Raw genomic sequence first — 20,278 nt, forward strand, 5'->3', positions numbered from 1 at the left:
AAAACAGAAAGAATCTATCAATCACTTCCTAAAAGAAACCTCAAATTACAAACTCCCTGGAACATAATAATACAAATCCAGGCCAAGTCAAAACAACAGCAACTGCAAAAAAAAAGCAACAGCACCCAAAAAGAAAGAGTTCTGGTACCAAGCTAATACACTCAGGCTCCCACAACCATCCTCTCAGTCCCCCAGGCTGGCAATCTTGGTGTTACCTGGACTCCTCACTCTCACTCACTCACCCCCCCCATGTTCCTGTACCCAATCTTCTGTCATGGCTTGTCGATTTTACGCTCATAGTATCTCTCTCACACCCCTTCCTCTCCTCTGACACTGCCACCACCCTGCTGCAGGCACTCATCTCCTCATTCCTGTTCTACTGAAAGAGTCTGCTGGTTGCCTCAGGTCTCTCTTTGCTTTGTCATTTTCTCAGCTGATTGTGATCTTCCTAAAGTATAGGTCCCACCGTGCCCAACCCCTAATCAATATACTCTGGTAGCGCCCCATCACCTCCAGGAGCAAATACACAATACTTTGGCATTCAATGCCCTCTCTTCTCACCTTTCCATTATTCTTACACATTACAACCCTCTCTGCCCGCCCCCTCCAGACACGGATCCCCACTCTCCCTCGACCTACATATTCGGAATCCTCTGGCCTGTCCTCATACTCCATCTCTGGATTTGGGGCATTTTCCCTGCCTGAGTTAGCTCCATTCCTGCAATACTCTCCTTCCTCACCTCTGCCTCCTGGCTTCCCTCACCTAAAATCCCAGCTCCTACAGGAAGCTTTTTTCATTAACCTTTAATTCAAGTTCCTGCCCTCTGTTCATTTTTCCCAATTCAGGCTTTATATAGAATGTTTGCACGTAATTGTTTGCATGTTAGCTCTCCATTAGACTGTCAGCAAGAGCTGTTTTTGCCTTTCTTTGTATCCTTAGCACTTAGCACGGTGCCTTAACAAATGCATCTTCGCTGACTGAGCACCTTCTACCTCCTGCCTTGCCGGTCCCTGAACGTAAAAGAGAAGGGGCCTCTGCTCCAAACACGCGACTTCCCCCTGCCTTCCAGACTTCTACCTCCTACTGCCGCTGCCTGACCCCTGGCTCCAGTGAGAAAAGTGAGAATATCCTCTGACTGTGATCGTTCCTGCTCCATCCCCTTCTGGGCACATCCTCAGAGGCTGCTGAGGGCTAGTGGAACAACTTTCGGAACAAGGCAAATTTCACCTCCTGCTGCTTTAATCCTTCCTGACCTGGGGCTAGCGGGAAGGAAGGGGAGGGAAAGAAAGAGGACAGAATGAGAAGGAGAGACAGGGGAAGGGGGGAAGGAAAAGAAGGAAAGGAAAAAAGGTATCGGTGGTGGAAGCGAACGAGGCGGTGATGGTTGCAAAACTGGAAGAACGTGAGCCAGAGCAGAGGAAGGGAAGCGCCGAGTCCAGTAGGCGGCGAAAGGGAGAAGGAGCTGCGGCCGGGGTGAGCGGGAGCATGAGCTGTTTGTGATCACCTCCCTCTCCCTCCCCGTTACTCTTCCAGCTCGCCTTCCTGCTCCTCTTGGGGGGACCTGACTGGAGACCCTTCCCCCCTCAGAATGTTCAGCACTAACCACTCCCAGACTGGAGAGGAACTTCTGCCTCCTTCCAGGGTAAGATGTGAGATTGAAGTGGAGAGCGAGCCTCCCCCCCAAATCGAGGACAAGATTCCCGCCTCGGTTCCCATCCCCGCAGCCAGAATGAATCTCTCCTTCTCGTTCCTCTCGTTCTCCTCCCGTCTGGTAGATCTGGACAAGCTTAACCTCCTCCCCGCCCCTCCTCCCACCTCTTTCTCCTGACCCCCACCCAAGACAGCCAACTTTTAGGGACTCCTAGTGTCTAGAAAGCGATCACCAGAGACTGAAGCATGTTTAGCCTTTGGAAACAGGAACTGAGGATGGGGGGTGGTGACGGCTGCTAGGAAACTTTGGAAAGGCGTGGATCTTGAAGATGCAGCCCTGGAGGTTTAGAGGGGATAAAGAAAAGAGTGTGGAAGGGAAGGGGTGGATGTAGGAACTGGGAGGCGTCAGGCTGCTATGTCGCTTTGCATTTTATCCACTCGATTTTTCTTCACTTTCCTCTCCCCCCACCAGTAATTCTAGTTATTTCCTACCTTAGGACCCGATTTTCTTTTCCCAGAGTCATTCAAAATCCCAATCAATCTTAGTGTTGTATTCTGACTCCAACTCCCTTTTCCTTCCCAAATAGAGGTATTAACTCTTCAAAAGAATTTCATGATTTCCCCTTGCTTCCTCGTTTAATAGTCACCTGTTAACTTTTACCTTTTTGATAAGTGTCTTAAGTGTCACAGATTACCTGAAGATGAAAAAGACTTTCCAAAGAAATCGGCCCTAGAGGCCAACTCCTCCTGGAACATTCCCAATCCTTCTATCTTTCAGCCAGGATTGCCTCTGTTGGCTTCCCCTCCCAAACTACAGTTAAAGTGGGTTGGGGGGTTGGGGCTAGACACAGGGACAGGGATCACAGTTTCTGACCAAGGACTCCTCCCTTGGCCCTCCTGTGATGCTTCAGCCAACAAAGAGGATGATGAGGATGATGAAGAAGAGGAGAAGGAGAAGGTGATGACTTGGGGACTTCCCTCAGGCTGAAGCCAGCTAGGAACACCTCAGTACTACCCCCTTCTCCAAGTTCTTTTCTTTCTCATCCTCTCAGTAAAATTTGTTCTCAGCAAAACAACTCAGCTATGAAAGTCTTTCAAATGCTGCTATTCTCTAAGAGCTCCTCCCTGACATACTACTGGAAGTTGTGGGGTTGACTGGGGGGATTTGAGGTGGGGCCTCTACACCCCAACAATCTTCTCCCTTCCCAGAAAGGGGGAGCAACCCCTCCTGCCACCTCCTCCAGCTGCAGGCTTGACTCACCAAAGGCAACTCCTAGCTGGGTCTGCTAGGGGCACTAATGGCTGAAGAAGGGGTCTAATGGTCATTTCTCCTTCCTTATCCTTCCTGACCTCTCTGCAGCCTCTGACACTATCTGGAATGCTCTTCTCCTTGAAACTCCCTTCTCTCTAAATTTTTCTGATGCTACTGTGTCCCAGGGCTCCTCCTAAGTATCAGATGGGTTCTTTCCAGTCTTCTTTGCTTTATCTTTATCCAGGTCACACCAATTAAAAGTGGGTCTTCACAGGGCTCTGCCCTCTACCGTCTTCTTTTCTGCCTCTACATTATTTCACTTGGTGATCTCAGTCTCTTCCTATAAACTGAATTATCATCTCTATGCTGCTGATTCTCAAATCTACTTATCTAGCCCCAACCTTTTTACTGACCTTCAGTCTCACATCTCCAACTACCATTGGACATCTTGAATGGGATACCCCACAGATAGCTTAAACTCAGCATGTCATGAAAATAAACTTATTAACTCCCACTTTAAAAAATTTCACTATTACTAATGAGAGCACCACAATCCTCCCAGTAGTTCAGGCTTGCAAAGTAGGTGTTATATTTAACTCCTCACTGTCCCATCCTCACCTCCCCACCATAAAATTTGTTGTCAATGCCTGTTGATTTTACCTTCATAAAATCTCTCAAATATATGCTTTTCTCTCCTTTGAAACTGCTATCCTCCTATTGCATGCCCCCATAAACTCTTTCCTTGACCACTGCAATAATTCATGTTGCTGAATAGTCTCCCTGCTTTTGGTCCATCTTATACTCAGCTGTCAATCTGAATTTCCTAAAGCACAGATCTGACCATGTCCTTCCTTGGTCAATAAATTCCAGGGGCTCCCTCTCACCTCCAAAATCCAAAACATAATCCTTCATTTGGCATTCAAAGGTCAACCTTTGAGCCAACCAACCTCCCTTACTCTACATTTCCAGTCTTCTTACTCATTATACCCCTCTTCCCAGTCCCTACCATGTCCTCTGGGCTCCAGTGACAATGGCATGTTCCTTAACACAAAGCATTCAACCTCCTGATGGTGCATGTTCACTGGCTCTCCCTCATGCTTTGAACAGTATCTCTCTTCATCACAGCTTCTCTTCATCTCTCTTCATCTCCTGGCTTCCCTTCAGGTTTCACTTAACATACCACCTTCTACATGAAGCCTTTTCCATTCTCCCTTAATTCTAGTTTCTTCACTTTGTTGACTATTTTTATTTCTCCTGTATGTAACATGGGTGTTTGCATAAGGTCTCATCCTTTAGACTATGACCTCCTTGAGTGCAGGGACAGTATTTGTCTTTCTTTGTATCCTCAGTGATGGGGGTAGCAAATGTTAGCAACAATTGTATTGTTAGTTGATGGGGATAACAATGTTAGCAACAACTGTGTTGTTAGCAACACTAGTGTCAGCAACAGTTGCTAGACAAGGAAGAACCTCTGTTGCCCAAGATAAATAGGTTTTAATCAGTGAATGCATTACCTACTCATGATGTTAGCCACTAAATCACAGAAGGGACTTTCCCTAATTAGGCACCTGCACAGTAATAGTAGGTGAACCTATGATGTAGACAGGCTTATTATAATATCATTATCATACATTCATGCCCCGCAGTTGGCTTTTCTGTATGCTTTAAAGGTGACTGCACATATAGTTCTCTGTTGCCTTTTTGAATGTTTTTGTTACCAGGAGACTGTGGGTTGAACTAGAGCCAGGATATTTGGTGGTACTTTCTGTTCTATAATAATCCCCATTTTGTTGGGGCAGCTAGTTAGCACCGTGGATAGAGCTTAGACCTTTGAGTCAGGAGGACTTGAGTTCAAATCTGGCCTCAGACATTTGACACTTACTAGCTGTGTGACCCTGGGCAAGTCACTTAACTCCTATTGCCTCACCAAAAAAACCCAAAATGTTTTGTTTTGTTAAGCTGCTGGTTCCTCTAAGTAGCCTAGCCCACTGGAGAGCATAATCCTCAATAAATGCCTATGCTTGGGTTGGAGATGATCTGAGTCTGTGAATTCTTTTGCACTCAACCTGGGGCAAAGTCTCTGATTCTGACCCTCTCCAATTCAAAGTAAACCTTTCAACTCCTTTAGGCCCAGGTCACTCAAGTTCCTAGGAAAACTTGATGGGACTGCTTGGGTCCTAGCACCTGTGGGCCTCTGTGCCTGGCAAATCCCCTCTAAGGAAGGATGCTCTGTTTGGGAACTTTGTGCTGAGTTCCCTGAACTCAAGAGTGTCTCCCTCCTCATGGGATGCTGTGAAACAAGGAGAGTGGCTATAGAGAGGGTCCCTCAGGCTTATGGCTTCAGTCCCCTTCCATCCCACAGGACTTACCACTAGGCAGTCTCCTGCAAAAATTGGAACAAATTTGGCTTACAAGACTAAGAAATATAAAGAGAGAGAGGGAGATACCTCATCTTTGTCTGTAACAGAGCCTGACCTCAATATAAGCTAGATCAGTGCTTCTTAAAACTATGGTCATGACTCCATGTGGGGTCCCATAACTGAATGTGGGGGTTGTGAAAAAAACTGGACAGTAGTAAAAGGTTTCTGAATGTGCAAGGACAAAAAATTAATTCAAAATCAAGCACATAATGAATATGAAGGGGGGTTTTTTGGCAGCGTTTGCCTGTGTTGCATCGCACAACTTCACTGCAGCCTTGGTTCTCAACACACAATATGTCCACTTTGCACTGTGCATGCTATCACACCATGAAATGCCAACAAAGCCTACCAGAAACACTTCAGCTCAGATTCGAGACTATATATGTTATGAATTTCAGTATTTTTATTGTACATATAACATTTTCTGCTCTTGCAGACACATAACAGTTTAATTGTGGAAAATAAAGACTTTTAATATTTTCCTACCATCATTCCTCAGCATGTAAGTATCAAATTAGTATATCTTTGGATTCTATTTGTATTAGAACACTTGATTTTAAAAATTGCTCGTATCTCCTTCTTTTACAGAAACATAAGTGTTTAATTGTAGCAAGTAAAGACAAAAGCCCTTTAATAATATTTCTCCAACATCACCACTGTATGTGCATGTAAGTGTGAACATCAGTTTTTAAAATCAAGCACAAACAAATGCAATTTCATAAATTAAGGCCAGTATTTATTTGAAAAATTATTAGCAATATTTATTTATATTTTAAGAAAAAAATATTTTTCAGTTACGGACAAGTGGATAAATATAGATAAAAATACTGATGAGAATGTAACAGAGTCTTTGCTACCAGGTTGTAGTATACCTAAATTGACAAGAAAAAGAAAATATGTTGAATCATGTGGCTCTCAGGAAGGTGAAGTTTGAACACATTATTGAAATTGAAAGATGAAGTTGTCATATTTTTGACTGAGCTGAAATCCAATTTTGTTCATTTTTTTCATAATGACTCATGGCTTTCAAAACTGTTATTTGCTGAACATTTTCAAAAACTCAATGATTTAAACATATTGCTTCAAGGAAAAAAATTGTAACATTTATATTAAGAGATAAAATTGAAAGTTTTACTAAAAAAGTTAACATATGGAAAAATAGGGTACAAAATAGTTCTTTAGAAATGTTTTTAGCTACAGGGGCAGCTAGGTGGCAAAGTGGATAGAGCACCGGCCCTGGATTCAGGACTCCCTGAGTTCAAATCTGGCTTCAGATACATAATACTTACTAGCTGTGTGACCCTGGGTAAGTCATTTAACCCCATTGCCTACCCCCCCACCAAGAAAAAAAGGTTTTCAGCTATAGATGATTTTATAATTGAAAATAACCTTCCCAAAGATTTCATTGTAAAAGTTATAATTGGTCATCTGAAGTGCCTGGAAGCAGTTTCAGAAATACTTCCCTTCAAATTTTGATTCTTAAAAACTAACTTGGGTTCATAAACCACACTCAATTGAAATTAAAAAAAAATCAGTCGTTGCCATTAAAAGTTCAAGAAGAATTTGCCTAGTTATCAAGTGAAACAGGTTTAAAACTTGAGTCTCCTAAAAAAATCAATAAATGAATCTTGGCTTGGGATTAGGATAGAATTTCCAACAATTTCTAAAATGGCCCTCAACATACCTCTGCCAATTTGTACTGTGTATTTATGTGAAGTGACATTCTCAGCATTAATAATTATAAAATCAAAATATCAATCAACTCTGAAAAACAATGAAGATGATCTAGACCCTACAGTATCAAATATTCCAGCAAAATTTAATTCATGTAAAAATAAACACATCCATCTCATTAGTATGCAAATTTGCTTTCATCTTTAATAAATGATAAAATTAAATGTATACCAGGGAATTGCTTTAAAATAAATTTATTTATGATTAATTATCAGCAAATGTTTGGTTTGTAAGCTTATTTTATATACCTATACACACATGGTTGAGTAAAAATTTCTCAGGTGAAAAGGAGTCAAGAGCGGAAAAATTTAAGATGGCTGATCTAGAGAACCAAGAAAAGTGATTTATAAATGGGGTTTCTAATAAGCTTCTCCAAGTTTTTGGACTTCCCCCTCACCCTGTCATTATCTGTGCACTCTGTTTCTATTTGTTATGTTAATCTGCTCTGTATAGTATAAACATCTGAGTCTGCTACCTTGTAAGATTTAAGATGCAGTCAACCAGAAAAGAAAGGGGGAGAAAAAACCTCTAAGGGTTGTAGCTACAGAAAAACACTGAAAAGATGGATGAGCTTACTTTTCATTTTGAAGTCATAGCTGAAAGTATGAATAGAGAGTTTGAGTATAAATGGTTGGGAAATTTTGGAAAGAAAATGTTGTTAGTAAAAATTTTCTTTCTCTCCCTCTCCCTTCCTGAACTGTGGCCAGGTTTTGTGTTGTGGGAGTGGGGATTGGGGTGGGGTGGGGACAGACAGATGAGAAAAAAAGGAAGGGGGAAACTTTTCCCCTCTGATCTAAGAGTAGAAGGTCATTTCACTGATCAAAGAGAAGCAGGTTTGGGGGCTGTGCCAGTGAAAGTTTCAAAGCTGCATTTAACCATTTCCTGGGTCACAAAAAGAAAAGGTTTGTGTGTGAATTGGTATATAACCAAAAGGTAATTGAGTTTGATATTTAGCTAGAATTTAGGGAGTCTTACAAATTAAAGTTAAGTACTGGTTGATTTTAAAATAATTATTTTGAATCAGTATGTATGTTAAAATTGGAAGCTTGACTAAATTATATGAGGCACCTATTCATAAGAAGAAATCATAGAAAGCTATGTTTCAAATAAGTAGCATTTATGTAAAATATAATACTATAGTTAGAATTAAAATCATAACCCCAGATTCTGTGTAATATCATTTTGAACATAGATCCTGGTAATTGAATTTATTCTTGTTATATTTTAAGTGAAATATTTTCTCTCCTAATTTGATATTTAAAATAAGTCAGATTAATGCATTATTGGTGGAATTGTGAACTGATTCAACCATTTTGTAGAGCAATTTGGAACTGTACCCAAAGAGCTATGAAATTCTGCATACCCTTTGACCTAGCAATACTGAGAGGGTGCTTGGGTGCCTGTACTGGAATCCCAATTCCAAGACATTCTCCCTGGCCTCCAAACACTATCCCTGACAGTTTTCTCCCCATTCCAAAGACCCTATCTGTGGCAATTCATGAGTGGGCCCAGTGAGGTAAAGTATCTTACTATCTCTCCCTGTTACAAAAACTAGCTGACCTCTGTAGATTGCCCTTGTAGGAACAGGACTATCTTGTATTAACAAAACTATCATGTACTGATTCCCACAGTTATCGTATACGATCCAGAGGTCAAGTTATAGACATCAATTCCTGAAGCTATTTTGTTACAAACATAACAGACCAAAAATACACCCTTATACTCCTTAGAAACCCTCTCCCTTCACTCTCCCCACCCCTGTTTCCAGTAGTAAATGATGCCTGTGACCAAGGTTGTATGTTATCATGTAATTAGCATACTTGGTACATAATCCTCTACTTTTCCTATATAAACTTTAGCACCATTCCTGTTAGGTTGGAGGATTCCTTAAGGACCTCTGCCCACCATATTAGCATTATAATAAACTTTTCCCAACTTGACTTAAAGAATGCTTAAGTACATGAATTCATTCCAGAAAACCCTGTCCTGTACTTCAGTCCTTGAGAGGTCCCTGAACCTCTCAAACTGCATCAATACTATTACTAGGTCTGTATCCCAAAAGAGATAAAAAACAAAAAGTGAAAGGACCTTACATGTACAAAAACGTTTATAGTGGCTCTTTTCTGGGGGCAGAGAAATAAAAATTGAGGGGATGCCCATCTACTGGGGATCTGGGCTGAACAAGTTGTGGTATGTGATCATTATGGAATGCTATTGCATTCTAAGAAATGATGAATAGGATGCCCTCAGAAAAACCTGGAAAGACTTGCATGGGCTGATGAAAAGTGAAATGTACTGTATACAAAGTAACAGCAATATTGTAAGATGATCAGCTGTGAATGACTTCAGCAATACAACAATCAAAGACAACTCTGAAGGACTTATGATGGAAAATTTTATCCATCTCCGTGATGGTGTGTGATTGATGCATACTTTTATTTTACTTTATTTTTCTTGAGGTTTTTTTTTTGTCTATGTTTTCTTTCACAGCCTGACTATTATGGATATATTTTGCATGACTACATATGTATAACTTATACCAAACTGCTCGCTTTCTCAATGAGGGGTGGGGTGGGAAGGGAGCAAAGGAGAGAAATTGGAACTCAAAGTTTTAAAAACAAATGTTGTAATTGTTTTCTACATGTAATGGAGGAAAATAAAATACTAAATTAAAAGGAAAAAATAGGATGTCAGAATTTGTTGTATTTGGCACTAAGATAAATTGAGGGTATGCATAGATCTGAAATTTGTTAATTGAGTGACCTTAAGCAATTACATCAGTTTACTTCACAGGACTGTAAAATGTCTAATAAAATGCCTGGTAAAGGGCAGACATCATAAATGTTATCTGTTATTATTGGTTCCTTAATTAGATATGACAAGCATACAATGCCAATGGTGATGAGATGCCTGATTTTCTATGTAAGGTAATTTGGAAATGCATTCAACAGGACTGAAGTCACCTAATTGGTAACGGATTTGCTTTCAGATTCAAATACATAGCATTGTTTTAAATCGGTCCATTCATTGTACTAGTTCCAGAAAGTATGTGGTTTTCAGCAGTTCAGAGGAAGAAAATCATGGAGTGGACATTCCAGAAACCATCTGTGTGGGCAAGGTCTTTAATCCTGGAAAAGAGCTTGTTTGGGTTATGGAGCTCCTAAACAATGAACTTGGCTTGCTCAGAATTTGCAAGTTTATGTATAATGTAGAAATGATTTCTGCCTATTTTTCTTTACATCAGGATAAATTTAAATTTGAGAAGGAAAGAGAAACAAGTGAAAGATGTTAAGTGAAATCTCTTATGTATGTAAGTCCTGGCAAATTTTTATTGCTTATTGCAACTCCATTAGAGTAAAAATAATTGTATCTAGCCTGAAGCTGTGACTGGTGAAATTTGGCATTTGAGGTAAAAGCACTTGGCACTGTAGCTGATTTTGTTTTGAATTTGAATTTAGGTATAGTTGTCTGCGTTAAATCAGTAGTCCACCATTTGAAAGAAATGCCACAAGCTACTCAGAGAAAATGTGATCCTAAACTGTCACAGCTGGAGGTTTGTATCCAGGAAAAAACTGAGAGGACAACCTTGGCGTAAGCCTATGGCAGGGTCTCCTCCTGGCTCAGTTTCCCTATTGTGTTCCTTTGAAGAGAAATGTTTCCCACCTGGCTATTCTTGAGTCTGGCTATGAAGTAGAATTGTTGTGATAAACTGTGACTCATACCTAAAATCTAACAGAGCTAAGGATGTTTTATCCTGTCATACCTGGTATAATCATATGCTTGCCTTTTCCTTTTATGGCAAATTTCTATTATCAGAGCAAGTGGTCAGTAAAAGATATGAGCATAATGTAAGTATGTGATATCTTGCTGTTTCGATCTGAATTTGTAGTCACTCCATGGCCTATGCAAAAATTAAGTTAGTGTTTAACTTTATCATATGTAGAGGATTCAATTCCTGAAGTATCTCATTGTTTCAGAATGATGAGGACAATTAGAGAAAGGTAAATACATTTGTGAAACAAAGGTATGAATCTATTAAGTTGTAAGGTTAAAATTAGGAGCCTCTTTTGTTTTTGCTTAAGGAATAGAATTTTAATACAATTCAAAGATCAATGCTTCAAAGCATAAATGCTTCAAAACGATGTAAGAATAATTGGGTATTGGTACAATTGATTGAGGGACCTAATTGTTATTCTAATAATTACTGAAACTAAATCAGAAACATCTTGAGTTTGGTTTGGGAAAGAGAATTTCAGTGCAATCAATTTTCTTAAAGGGAAGTAACTTATGGAATAAAAGTCCATTTCATTACAAACATGTTTTATTATAAACAACTTATTGATATGCACTGCTTTGGCATGAATTACTTAAGTATCTTCCCCAGTCTTTTATTATAATTGAAGTAAAGTCAGACCCTTATAAGTAAAACTCATTTGCATAACGATTGAACCCAGGAGTGGAAAGTTTCCACCTGCAAGAGTATTGGTCCTCAATAGAATCTGATCCTCTTGAAGGAATTGGAATCAGAGTGGAAACTGTTAAGAAAGTAACAATCCTATATGTCAAATGTAAATAATTCTAATGAGGCTCCTGATTTTTTTTGTTTTCCCCCATTTAGATATTATTTCTAATTATTTTATTGTTTTTAATATTCAGATCCTGTATATCAAATTTGCTTGTCAGATTTGTGTTTTCCAGACTATAGGCCATTCACCTACAGTTGGTAGTGAACAGTGGGTACCAGCCCAATCCCACTCATCACCCCCTGGATATGGCCTGTGCTTGGTTCTGGTCAACCTCCCCTCCTGGACCCACTGAGGCAGGGACAGCTTTATGCCCTTTGTCAGCCTGATGAAGCTCCAGAAAATTGAGACCTCCACCCCTCATCCACCCAAATGATTTTGGGTCCCATATTGCTTGAGGGGGGGAGTTGAAGGAGTTAGCAATATTAGCAACAATTGTGTTGTTAGCAATACTAGTGTCAGCAACAGTTGCTAGACAAGGAGGAACCCCTCCTGCCGAAGATAAATAAATATGTTTTAATCAATGAATGCATTACCCAGGCAGGATGTTGGCCACTAAATCACAGAAGGTACTTTCCCTAAGTGAACACCTGCACAGTAATAGCAAAGACTGTCCTTTAGGTGAATTTATGATGTAGAGAGAGTTATTATAATATCATTATCATACGTTATTGCCCTCTGTGGGCTTTTTGTATGCTTTATAGGTGACTGCAAGTACAATTCTATGTTGCCTTTTTGAATGTTTTTGTTACCAGGGGCTTGTGGGTTGAACTAGATCCAGCATATTTGGATGAATCCCAGGATATTTGGTGCTACTTTCAGCTCCATAAAAATCCCTGTTTTGTTTTGTTAAGGGGCTAGTTCCTCTAAGGAGCTTAGCCTCCTGGAGAGCATAATGCTCAATAAATGCCTTTACTTGGGTTGGAGATAATCTGAGTCTGTGAATTCTTTTGAGATGACCCTAAAACATACCTTGAAACTGCAACATTCATATAGTGCCTTAACAATAACTTAACAGCTTCCTTTTCCATCAGCAACTCTGTTTGACTTTGACTTCAGAGAATATCATGCCCTCCTCCCAGGAAAAGCAGATAACCTGAGATCTCACAACCAGAAAGAAAGATTCAGGTTTTGATAGTCTTCACCTTCCCAACTCACCCTCAATTGCGTCTTCCCTCTAATTGGTGGGCTGGAGGACTGTGCACTAAGCTCCTCTCAATGCCTTCCCTCATAGAGACCTCCCAGCATTCCTACTAACTCTTTTCTGTTTTTCTTTTCTGTGTGTTGTCTTCTCTCCCCCCCCCCACCCCCAGAATTGTAAGCTCCTTGAATTTGAGCTTGCATCAGATGAACTGAGACCTGGGAAAGACCTAAGGATAAAAGGCCCAAGGTCTCCCACTGCATCCTGGACCATGGCCATCATCTTGACTTATGTCTTTCCACTGGATTCCTATGACTGTGGAGGAGACAGTGAAGCTGATGACTTTGAGCAGCTCTGCTTCATTTAAATCCAATCCACTCACAAGTTAGGACATCATGGTCTAGATGTCATTGGTCCTCTTTGAAAACAAAGGATGAACAACAAAAAACAATTTCCTTGTTGACAAGAATTGTCAGTTTTTCTTATTTGTAGCTCCAGCACTTAGCATATTGCCTGGCATATAATACATACTTTATAAATGTTTATTGTATTGAGTTGAAATTAAATAAGCACTAGCCATAGCATGCATTTAATAAATGCTTACTGGCTGACACAACATTCCTCATCTATTTTCTCACAAGAAGTCCCTCCTCCATTCTACAGGATCTACCCAGACCTGGCTCTGCCCTTTATTCTGGAGTAGAAACAACTACAACTGCTGTCTTGTATTAAAGGGATTCTACCCCATCCATGAATCACCAAAGGCCCCATTTGTAAGGGACAAAAAAGTTACCCGTGTCTTTTCTTGAAGACCATAACCCTGCCATGAGGAAGGTGCTAGGAGCAGCCTTCTGTTGCATTGTCTTTGAATCCAGGAACTATGGTATGTTAGAAAGAGTATTGTCCTGGGAACTGGGAGACCTCGGGTCTAGCCACAGATCTGCTTCTTCTTGGTTTGGAAATCTAATTTGGCTCCTCTGAACCTCTGTTTCTTCATATTTCAAATGAAGGAGGTAAACCAGATCAGTCATTTTCCATTTGTAGGATGTGTGTGGAGCCGAGCAATTATTGCTAAAGGTCCATCTCAATAAAGAATTCAGTAGGAAAAAATAAAAATACAAAAAAACCCCCTCACATATTTTCTGTAGATTGAATCAGTAATATGTCTCCAACATACACATAGCTCTTGTATCAGACATGGCATGGTAACAGGAGGGAGGTCAAAGGTCTTTTGGGTGATTTTCTCTTTTGTGCCTAATTGCACTCCCTCCCCTCCTCCACTAATGAATGGTAATCCCCGGAATTATCAGTATCAGGAATTCTTCGAAGGGTAGCTATTAATTCCTTTTTTAAGAATTTATGTTAGGTTAGCTCAAAACTTTGACAAGAAAGCCAACAGACTCCTTCCTTACTCTTCCCAGAAGGCAATCTCACCTTAGATTTCTCCCATTTCTGGTAGTGGTCATATCTGATATACTGAGTAAGTCACCCTTGACACAATCCATTGTTTATGTTATAATACATTAATCAACAGGACAGCAGGATGTATTAATTCAATGCTATCACTGTGAAGTTAGGCTAGCAGAGGCATTCATGAAGCCTCATGGTGTCTCCTGCTATGCAGACCCCTGGTCTCTCTTGTCTCATGGAGATGAATGAGGCCAGGGCCTAGATTTCATTCTTCTACCACATGAAACTTGTCATGGCTGAGGATTGAACTACCTGGCCTGACTTAGGTTTTTAGCGTCTTTAAGAATGATCAATGTTCTCACTGCTCCCTAAGCTCACTCTCAAACCTAGAGACCTCTGTGAGCTTGTCAGATTCCAAAGGTCAGGAGATTGCATGCCCTGAGGGATAGCTCTTACCACCTTGTCAGGAATTTTTTCAGGAAAAGCTTTAAAAATATAAAGGTTACCAAATGAGTTTATACTCAGAACATTCTCCTCCTGAAATCTTAAACCAGAGATTATCGACATTTTTTGTTTCAGGATTCAAATTCATTCTTAAATATTAGTGAGAATGCCAATATGTCTTTGTATTATGGGATATATCTATTGACATGTACCATATTAGAAATTAAAAGTGATAAATTTGAGTCAAATATTCATTAATTGATTCAGTGAAAATAATAACAATGAACCTGTTGCCTGTTTATAAAACATTTAAAGGTAAAAACAACTATTTTTTAAAGTGTCAGTGAGAAGTGTCATTGTCTTACATAACTATGAAAATCTCTTCACTCTGTGCCTTAATAGGACAAAGCTGGATTCTCATGTCTGCTCTCCATTCAATCTGTTGCAATCTGTTGTTTTAGCTGAAGTACATAAAAAAATCTGGACTCACACTGATAGATAGTTGGGAAAAGAAAGTATTTTTAAAGAGGCAAATAGAGACTTATTACAATTATATAAACACTTATGACCTATGAGGAACCCCTAAAAGAGGGTTGGGGACTGACAGGTACTTAGTGGAGCAGTGAATAGAGTTCTGGGGATGGAGTCAGTTAGAGCTGGGTTCAAATCCAGCCTCAGATACTTATTAACTGTATGACCCTGGGTGAGTCACTTACCCTCTTTTTTGCTCAGTTTCCTCAACTGTAAAATGAGGGGCAACAATAGTACCTACTTCCCTGAGTTATTGTGAGTATCAATGAGATAGTATTTGCAAAAAGCACTTAGAATAGTGCCTGGCACATAGTAGGCACCACATAACACTTATTCCTTCCCTCTCTTCTTCAAGAGATCCTTGGACCATTGAGAAATACTTGATTAAATTGTTCCTGAGGTTTCTTTTGGCTGTGGATTTACCCTCTGTGGTCCCATGACAATAGCATACGTAGATGGCAATCCTAGATATCTCCCCGTCTCTCCCCCAGGAGAATAATGGACAATAATTTCTGATTAGACCACAGAACTTTGTGTCCAGCAGACACCCCTCCCCATTCTCTCAACTCCCTTTAGCCAAATCACTTCCTGAGGAAGGAGAAAGGACAGAGAATGCTGGGTGGGAGGGACTTAGTGTGACCAGGAAGAAGATGAAGATTCTCTCTGTGTACTGCTGCTTCCTCCTGGCCACAGGGAGAGGACAAGGGAGGAGGCAGTGAGGAGCTGGCATCCTCCTCTCCTGGATGTTCTTCCTAAATAGACCCCCATTTCCCAAGCAGCTGCCATCCACCTGAAGTTGTCCTCTCAGACCAGACAGCTCCATTTCCACTTGCCTGAATCCTGATGAAGTGCTAGGCCCAGTTCTCCTTCCCTTCATCCTCTCCCCTATGCCCAAGCTCATTGGATACCTAAACATGGGGGTGAGATGTGTGTGAGATCAGGAAGCCTATGGTGTAACACAAGCTCTAGTGGTGGTTCTAAGGGCCAAGGCTCTTCGTGAGGAGGGTCCCTAGGTAATCCTGGGGTCAGAGGCCTGCCCAGAAGAATCCCCCCAAAATAAACACTCTCACTCTCTCCTCTGAGGTCAGCACTTCTTCTCCTTCCACTCCTCCCACTTCCCCAACCATAGCTTCTCCCACTCTCTCTTACTTCTTCTTTCCTCTCAGAGGTTCAGAGTTAGCCAGTGGAGAATCAGGACCAACACCCTGCTGCCATCCATCAGCCCAAAGACAGCATGAAGAGACCACCTCCCATGTCCCCTACCTCTGGACCCACAGAGTCATGATGGCCCGGGAAACCCCAGTGCTACTGCTGCTGCCTTTGCTGTTAATGGGTATCTGGGGGAGAGGGGAGATTAGGGAAGGGTAGAGGTGATGACTGATAGAGAGCAGAGAAGAGAGAGGAGAGTGGCAGAAGGGAGGGAATACGATGTTGTGTTGAGGTGAGGGACTGGGGAGGGATGGGAGCAGTGGTGTGCTGGAGCAGCTCACACTGGCTTGGAAGAGCTCATTGTTACATTTCCAGAGGGAGCATTTACAATTTAAAAAAATTAACAAACTGCACACAAATGACAAATTGGTTTGTTGTTTTATTGATTGACTTCACTTTAAAAAAAAGGACAGTGAGAATGTTAATAATTCAAATGAAATTTTAAAATATGTCAAGAGTATGTACATGGGTATGTTTATAAAAATAAAGTGAGAGAGGATGGAGAAGAAAGAAGGAAAGACAGAGGAAGGGCAAAGAAGAAAAGGAAGAGGGACAGAGGGAGGGAAAGAGAAATATTGAGGCAGCTGGTTGTTCATTGTTTACTAGTCCACCACTGATGAGGAGGCTCCCTTGGGTGAGGGGATGTCTCTTTGAGGTATGTTTTCTTAGAAAAGAATGTTATTTAAGGAGACCAGCCCCCTTACCTTGTTCCTGTTCTTCAGTCAAGGGGGAAGGGACTGAAGGGAGGCCCAGCTGGGCTCCCCCTGACCTGATGACCTGCTTTTCAGGTTCACAGGGAGAGGTGTTGCCAGTGAAGTACCAGGAGGGGCAGACACTTAGAGTGAGCTGCATTTACCATCCCTGGAGAGCTGAGAAGAGCTGGAAAACCTGGTGTAAATTGGAAGAGAATGGAAGGTGGTGTGAAAGAATAATTACCAGGAACTCAGTGGACACTGCACAACTTACAGACCTACGAGTCTCCCTGGTGGATGACACCTACACTGGTACCATCACCATCACCATGTCTAACCTCAGGGTGAAGGACTCGGGCATCTATTGGTGTGGAATTTATGACTCTGTCAGGAACTCTGTTGATGTTCTTGGGACAATCAGGCTGGAGGTTTCTCCAGGTAAGGCCCTGCCAACTCAATCCCCTTCAGTTCCAGCAGAGCTTAGGAAATACCTGGTGTGAACATGACCTTGGGCTAGGATGTGAAGTTGGGTCTCCTTAGGTCTCCGGGGAGAATCTGCTCCCCCTCCTTCAGTCCTTCAGCTTCCTGCCCCTCCCCATTCCCTTCCACTCCTCACTTCCTTCCAAACCACAGTTTTGATGGTAGCTCCTTTTCTGGTCCCTAGGGAAGGTGAGGCGTTTCCTTCTCTGGTCTCATTCCCATGCAGGGCCAACATTTGTCCTGGGGCTTCTAAGTCTTGGGTGTCCTGTGTCACACACTCACACTCATTCATACAAATGTACCTGCACTTACCCAGGCATAGAGACACACAGGGTCCTCCCAACATATACACAGACACAGAATTGTGCTTCACTGATTTAGGGTGCTTGAAGCTCTGGCCCCAGGAGACAAGGGAGAGGGGTATGCTTCCATCACAGGTATTGTTGGAATAGATCCTAGCAGGTTCTGATAAAGAGCATAGACATAGGTTCAAGTCTTAGTTGTGAAAATGACTCACGCTGTGACCCTGAGAGTCATTTCATGTGTTTTAGACTTAGTTCCTCATTTGTAAAATTGAGGTGGGAGAGAGAGAGGGTCTGATTGTAACAATGAATGCGGGAAATATTCTTTGTGAATTATAAATACTCTACATCTGGGAAGTTTTAGTATTCCCTTCATTCTGGACACCAATTACACCCAAGTCCTGGGGAACTAGAAAGCATCCTATAGAGATATCTTCAATCAGGCCATCATAGCATCTGGAGGTGGCAAAGGAGTCTGATGATGACTTTAGCAGTAGGAACAACAGGCTAGAGTAATTGATAATACATAGGAAATGGCGTATGATATGCTATAATACATTAGCTCTCAGCATGCATACATATGATGCCTAAAGGTTTTTCAAGGTCTAACATCTCATTGGGGCCAGTAGCCTAGTATTCTGGCCCCTTCAAGGAAGAGGAGCCATGTGAGGGTGTGGGGTCCAGGGCCGAGTTTTTCCTTTCTCTGTTCTTCTTTCAGCCACAAAATTGAAGACCATCAAACTTTCGCAAACTACCACTAACTCACCTCTCACCACTTCTGCCATCTTCTTGGCCACCAGCAGGTACAACTCCTTTTTGGAAATCCATTGGGTCTCAGGAGCTCTCAGCCTCAGCAGTTAATGTGGGGCTAACTTGTGCTGCGCCAAACTGTTAGTCTAAAGTGACCTCTTTCCAGCTTTTTATTAGGAATGGGAGAACAAAAGGGCAAACAGAGGGAGCTAAGGGTTCTCTTGGGCCTAGTGAAACTGTACTTACTAGCTTTCTTCCTTTACCTCATTTCCAAGTTTAGGATGCCTTGAAATCTGATTTCTTTTAGCCCTGCCTAGTATTTTTCAGCCCTGAATCCACACTGCCTTGTGTCCTTTGCTAAGCCCTGCCCCTCCTGCACCGCTACATTTTTCACAGTGGGAATCATTTATCAGACTTCCTCATCTCCGGATAAACTAGACAAATCCTCAGATTTCTGTCTGTTAAACAACTCTCTCTTCTTGTTAAGCTGAGCAGAATTCCCTCATGACTGATTGCCTTTCCCTTTCTCTCCTTTTATAAATTAACGAACAAGGCAAAATTGTGAAACAAGGAAAACTTACCTTCCAAAAAGATTGCTTAGAACATGCCTGCCCAGAAAAAATATTCCTGTTGCTGCCACTTCCCCTCTCCCTCATTTCTCAACCCCTTACTTCTGACTTCATCACTCAACTGAAACTGCTCTCTCCAAGGTTACCGGGGATGTCATAACTGGCCTTTTCTTAATACTCATCCTTCTGGATATCTCTGTAGTATCTGACTCTGCTGATGTTCCCTGACCCACCCTCACCTCCCTTTCTCTTGGAAACTCTTTCTTGGGTTTTCATGAAACTTCTTCCTCAGCTCTCTCAGCTCCTCTCAGTTCCTTCTCAGATTCCTCTGCTGGGTTCTTATTCGTGTCTGTCCCTTCTGTGTGGGTGTTTCTGATCTGGCCTGACCCTGTTTTTCCTCTCTCTGTACAGTCTCTAGGTCAAAGGTTCTAAACTTGGGGTCCATGAAATTGTTATAAAAAAATTTTATTAGCTATATGGCTATATACATGGTTTTCTTTGTAATCCTAAGTATTGTATTTTATGCATTTAAAAACACTCTTTTGAGAACAGGTTCATGAGCTTTACCAGACTCACTAAGGACTCCAGGGTACAAAAAGTGTTGAGATCCCTTCATCTAGAAGATGCGTCAGATAATTAGTCCTAGTGATTGAATTATCCTGTCTATTCAGATGACATATATATACACACATATGTATATATACACATATATACTTACACATATGTACATCTGCACGCATATATGTATATATGTATATGTGTGTATATAGATACATATGTATACATATATACGTGTGTGTGTGTGTGTGTGTGTGTGTGTGTGTGTGTGTGTGTGTATGTTCTTCCCTGGTCTTTCCTGGGCCCTAGTCATACATCACCAAATAGCTATTGTACATTTAAAACTGGATTTCATGTAGGCAATTCCAATTCAACAGGCTTAAAATTGAACTCACTATCTTTCCCACCCCCTCCTACCCCTCTGCTCCTAAACCCGACTTCCCCACTTCTATTAAGGTCCTCCAGTCCTTCTAGTCAGCTAGGATGGCAGCTTCAGAGTCTCCCACAATTCTTCACTCTCCCTCAGCCTCCTGATCCAGTCAGATTCCCAATTTACTCACTCTACCTGCACAGTCTTTCTTTCACCTGTCTTCCCTTTTTCACCCAAATAGC

At 41.4% G+C, this 20,278-nt stretch overlaps 1 protein-coding gene across 3 annotated transcripts in view; it reads left to right on the top strand.

Annotated features, from left to right (window-relative positions):
- Positions 1-1,483: 1,483 nt before the first annotated feature.
- LOC110217241 (CMRF35-like molecule 7) overlaps positions 1,484-20,278 on the top strand; it is a 46,108-nt gene continuing 27,313 nt past the window's right edge. For 2 of the 3 annotated variants that reach the window (XR_013487028.1, XM_020999507.2), the window contains exons 1-4: positions 1,494-1,643; positions 16,273-16,439; positions 17,104-17,445; positions 18,508-18,592. Coding sequence is in view for 2 of the 3 variants with exons in the window: in XM_020999507.2 (XP_020855166.1) it covers positions 16,388-16,439; positions 17,104-17,445; positions 18,508-18,592 (479 nt within the window). In the remaining variant the exon portion in view is untranslated. Of the gene's footprint in view, positions 1,644-16,272; positions 16,440-17,103; positions 17,446-18,507; positions 18,593-20,278 lie in introns of all 3 variants that reach the window. The other variant, XM_020999505.2, reaches the window with a different exon arrangement.

The sequence above is a fragment of the Phascolarctos cinereus genome, unplaced genomic scaffold, assembly GCF_003287225.1.
Source record: "Phascolarctos cinereus isolate Bilbo 61053 unplaced genomic scaffold, phaCin_HiC Scaffold_5;HRSCAF=322, whole genome shotgun sequence".
NCBI lineage: Eukaryota > Metazoa > Chordata > Mammalia > Diprotodontia > Phascolarctidae > Phascolarctos > Phascolarctos cinereus.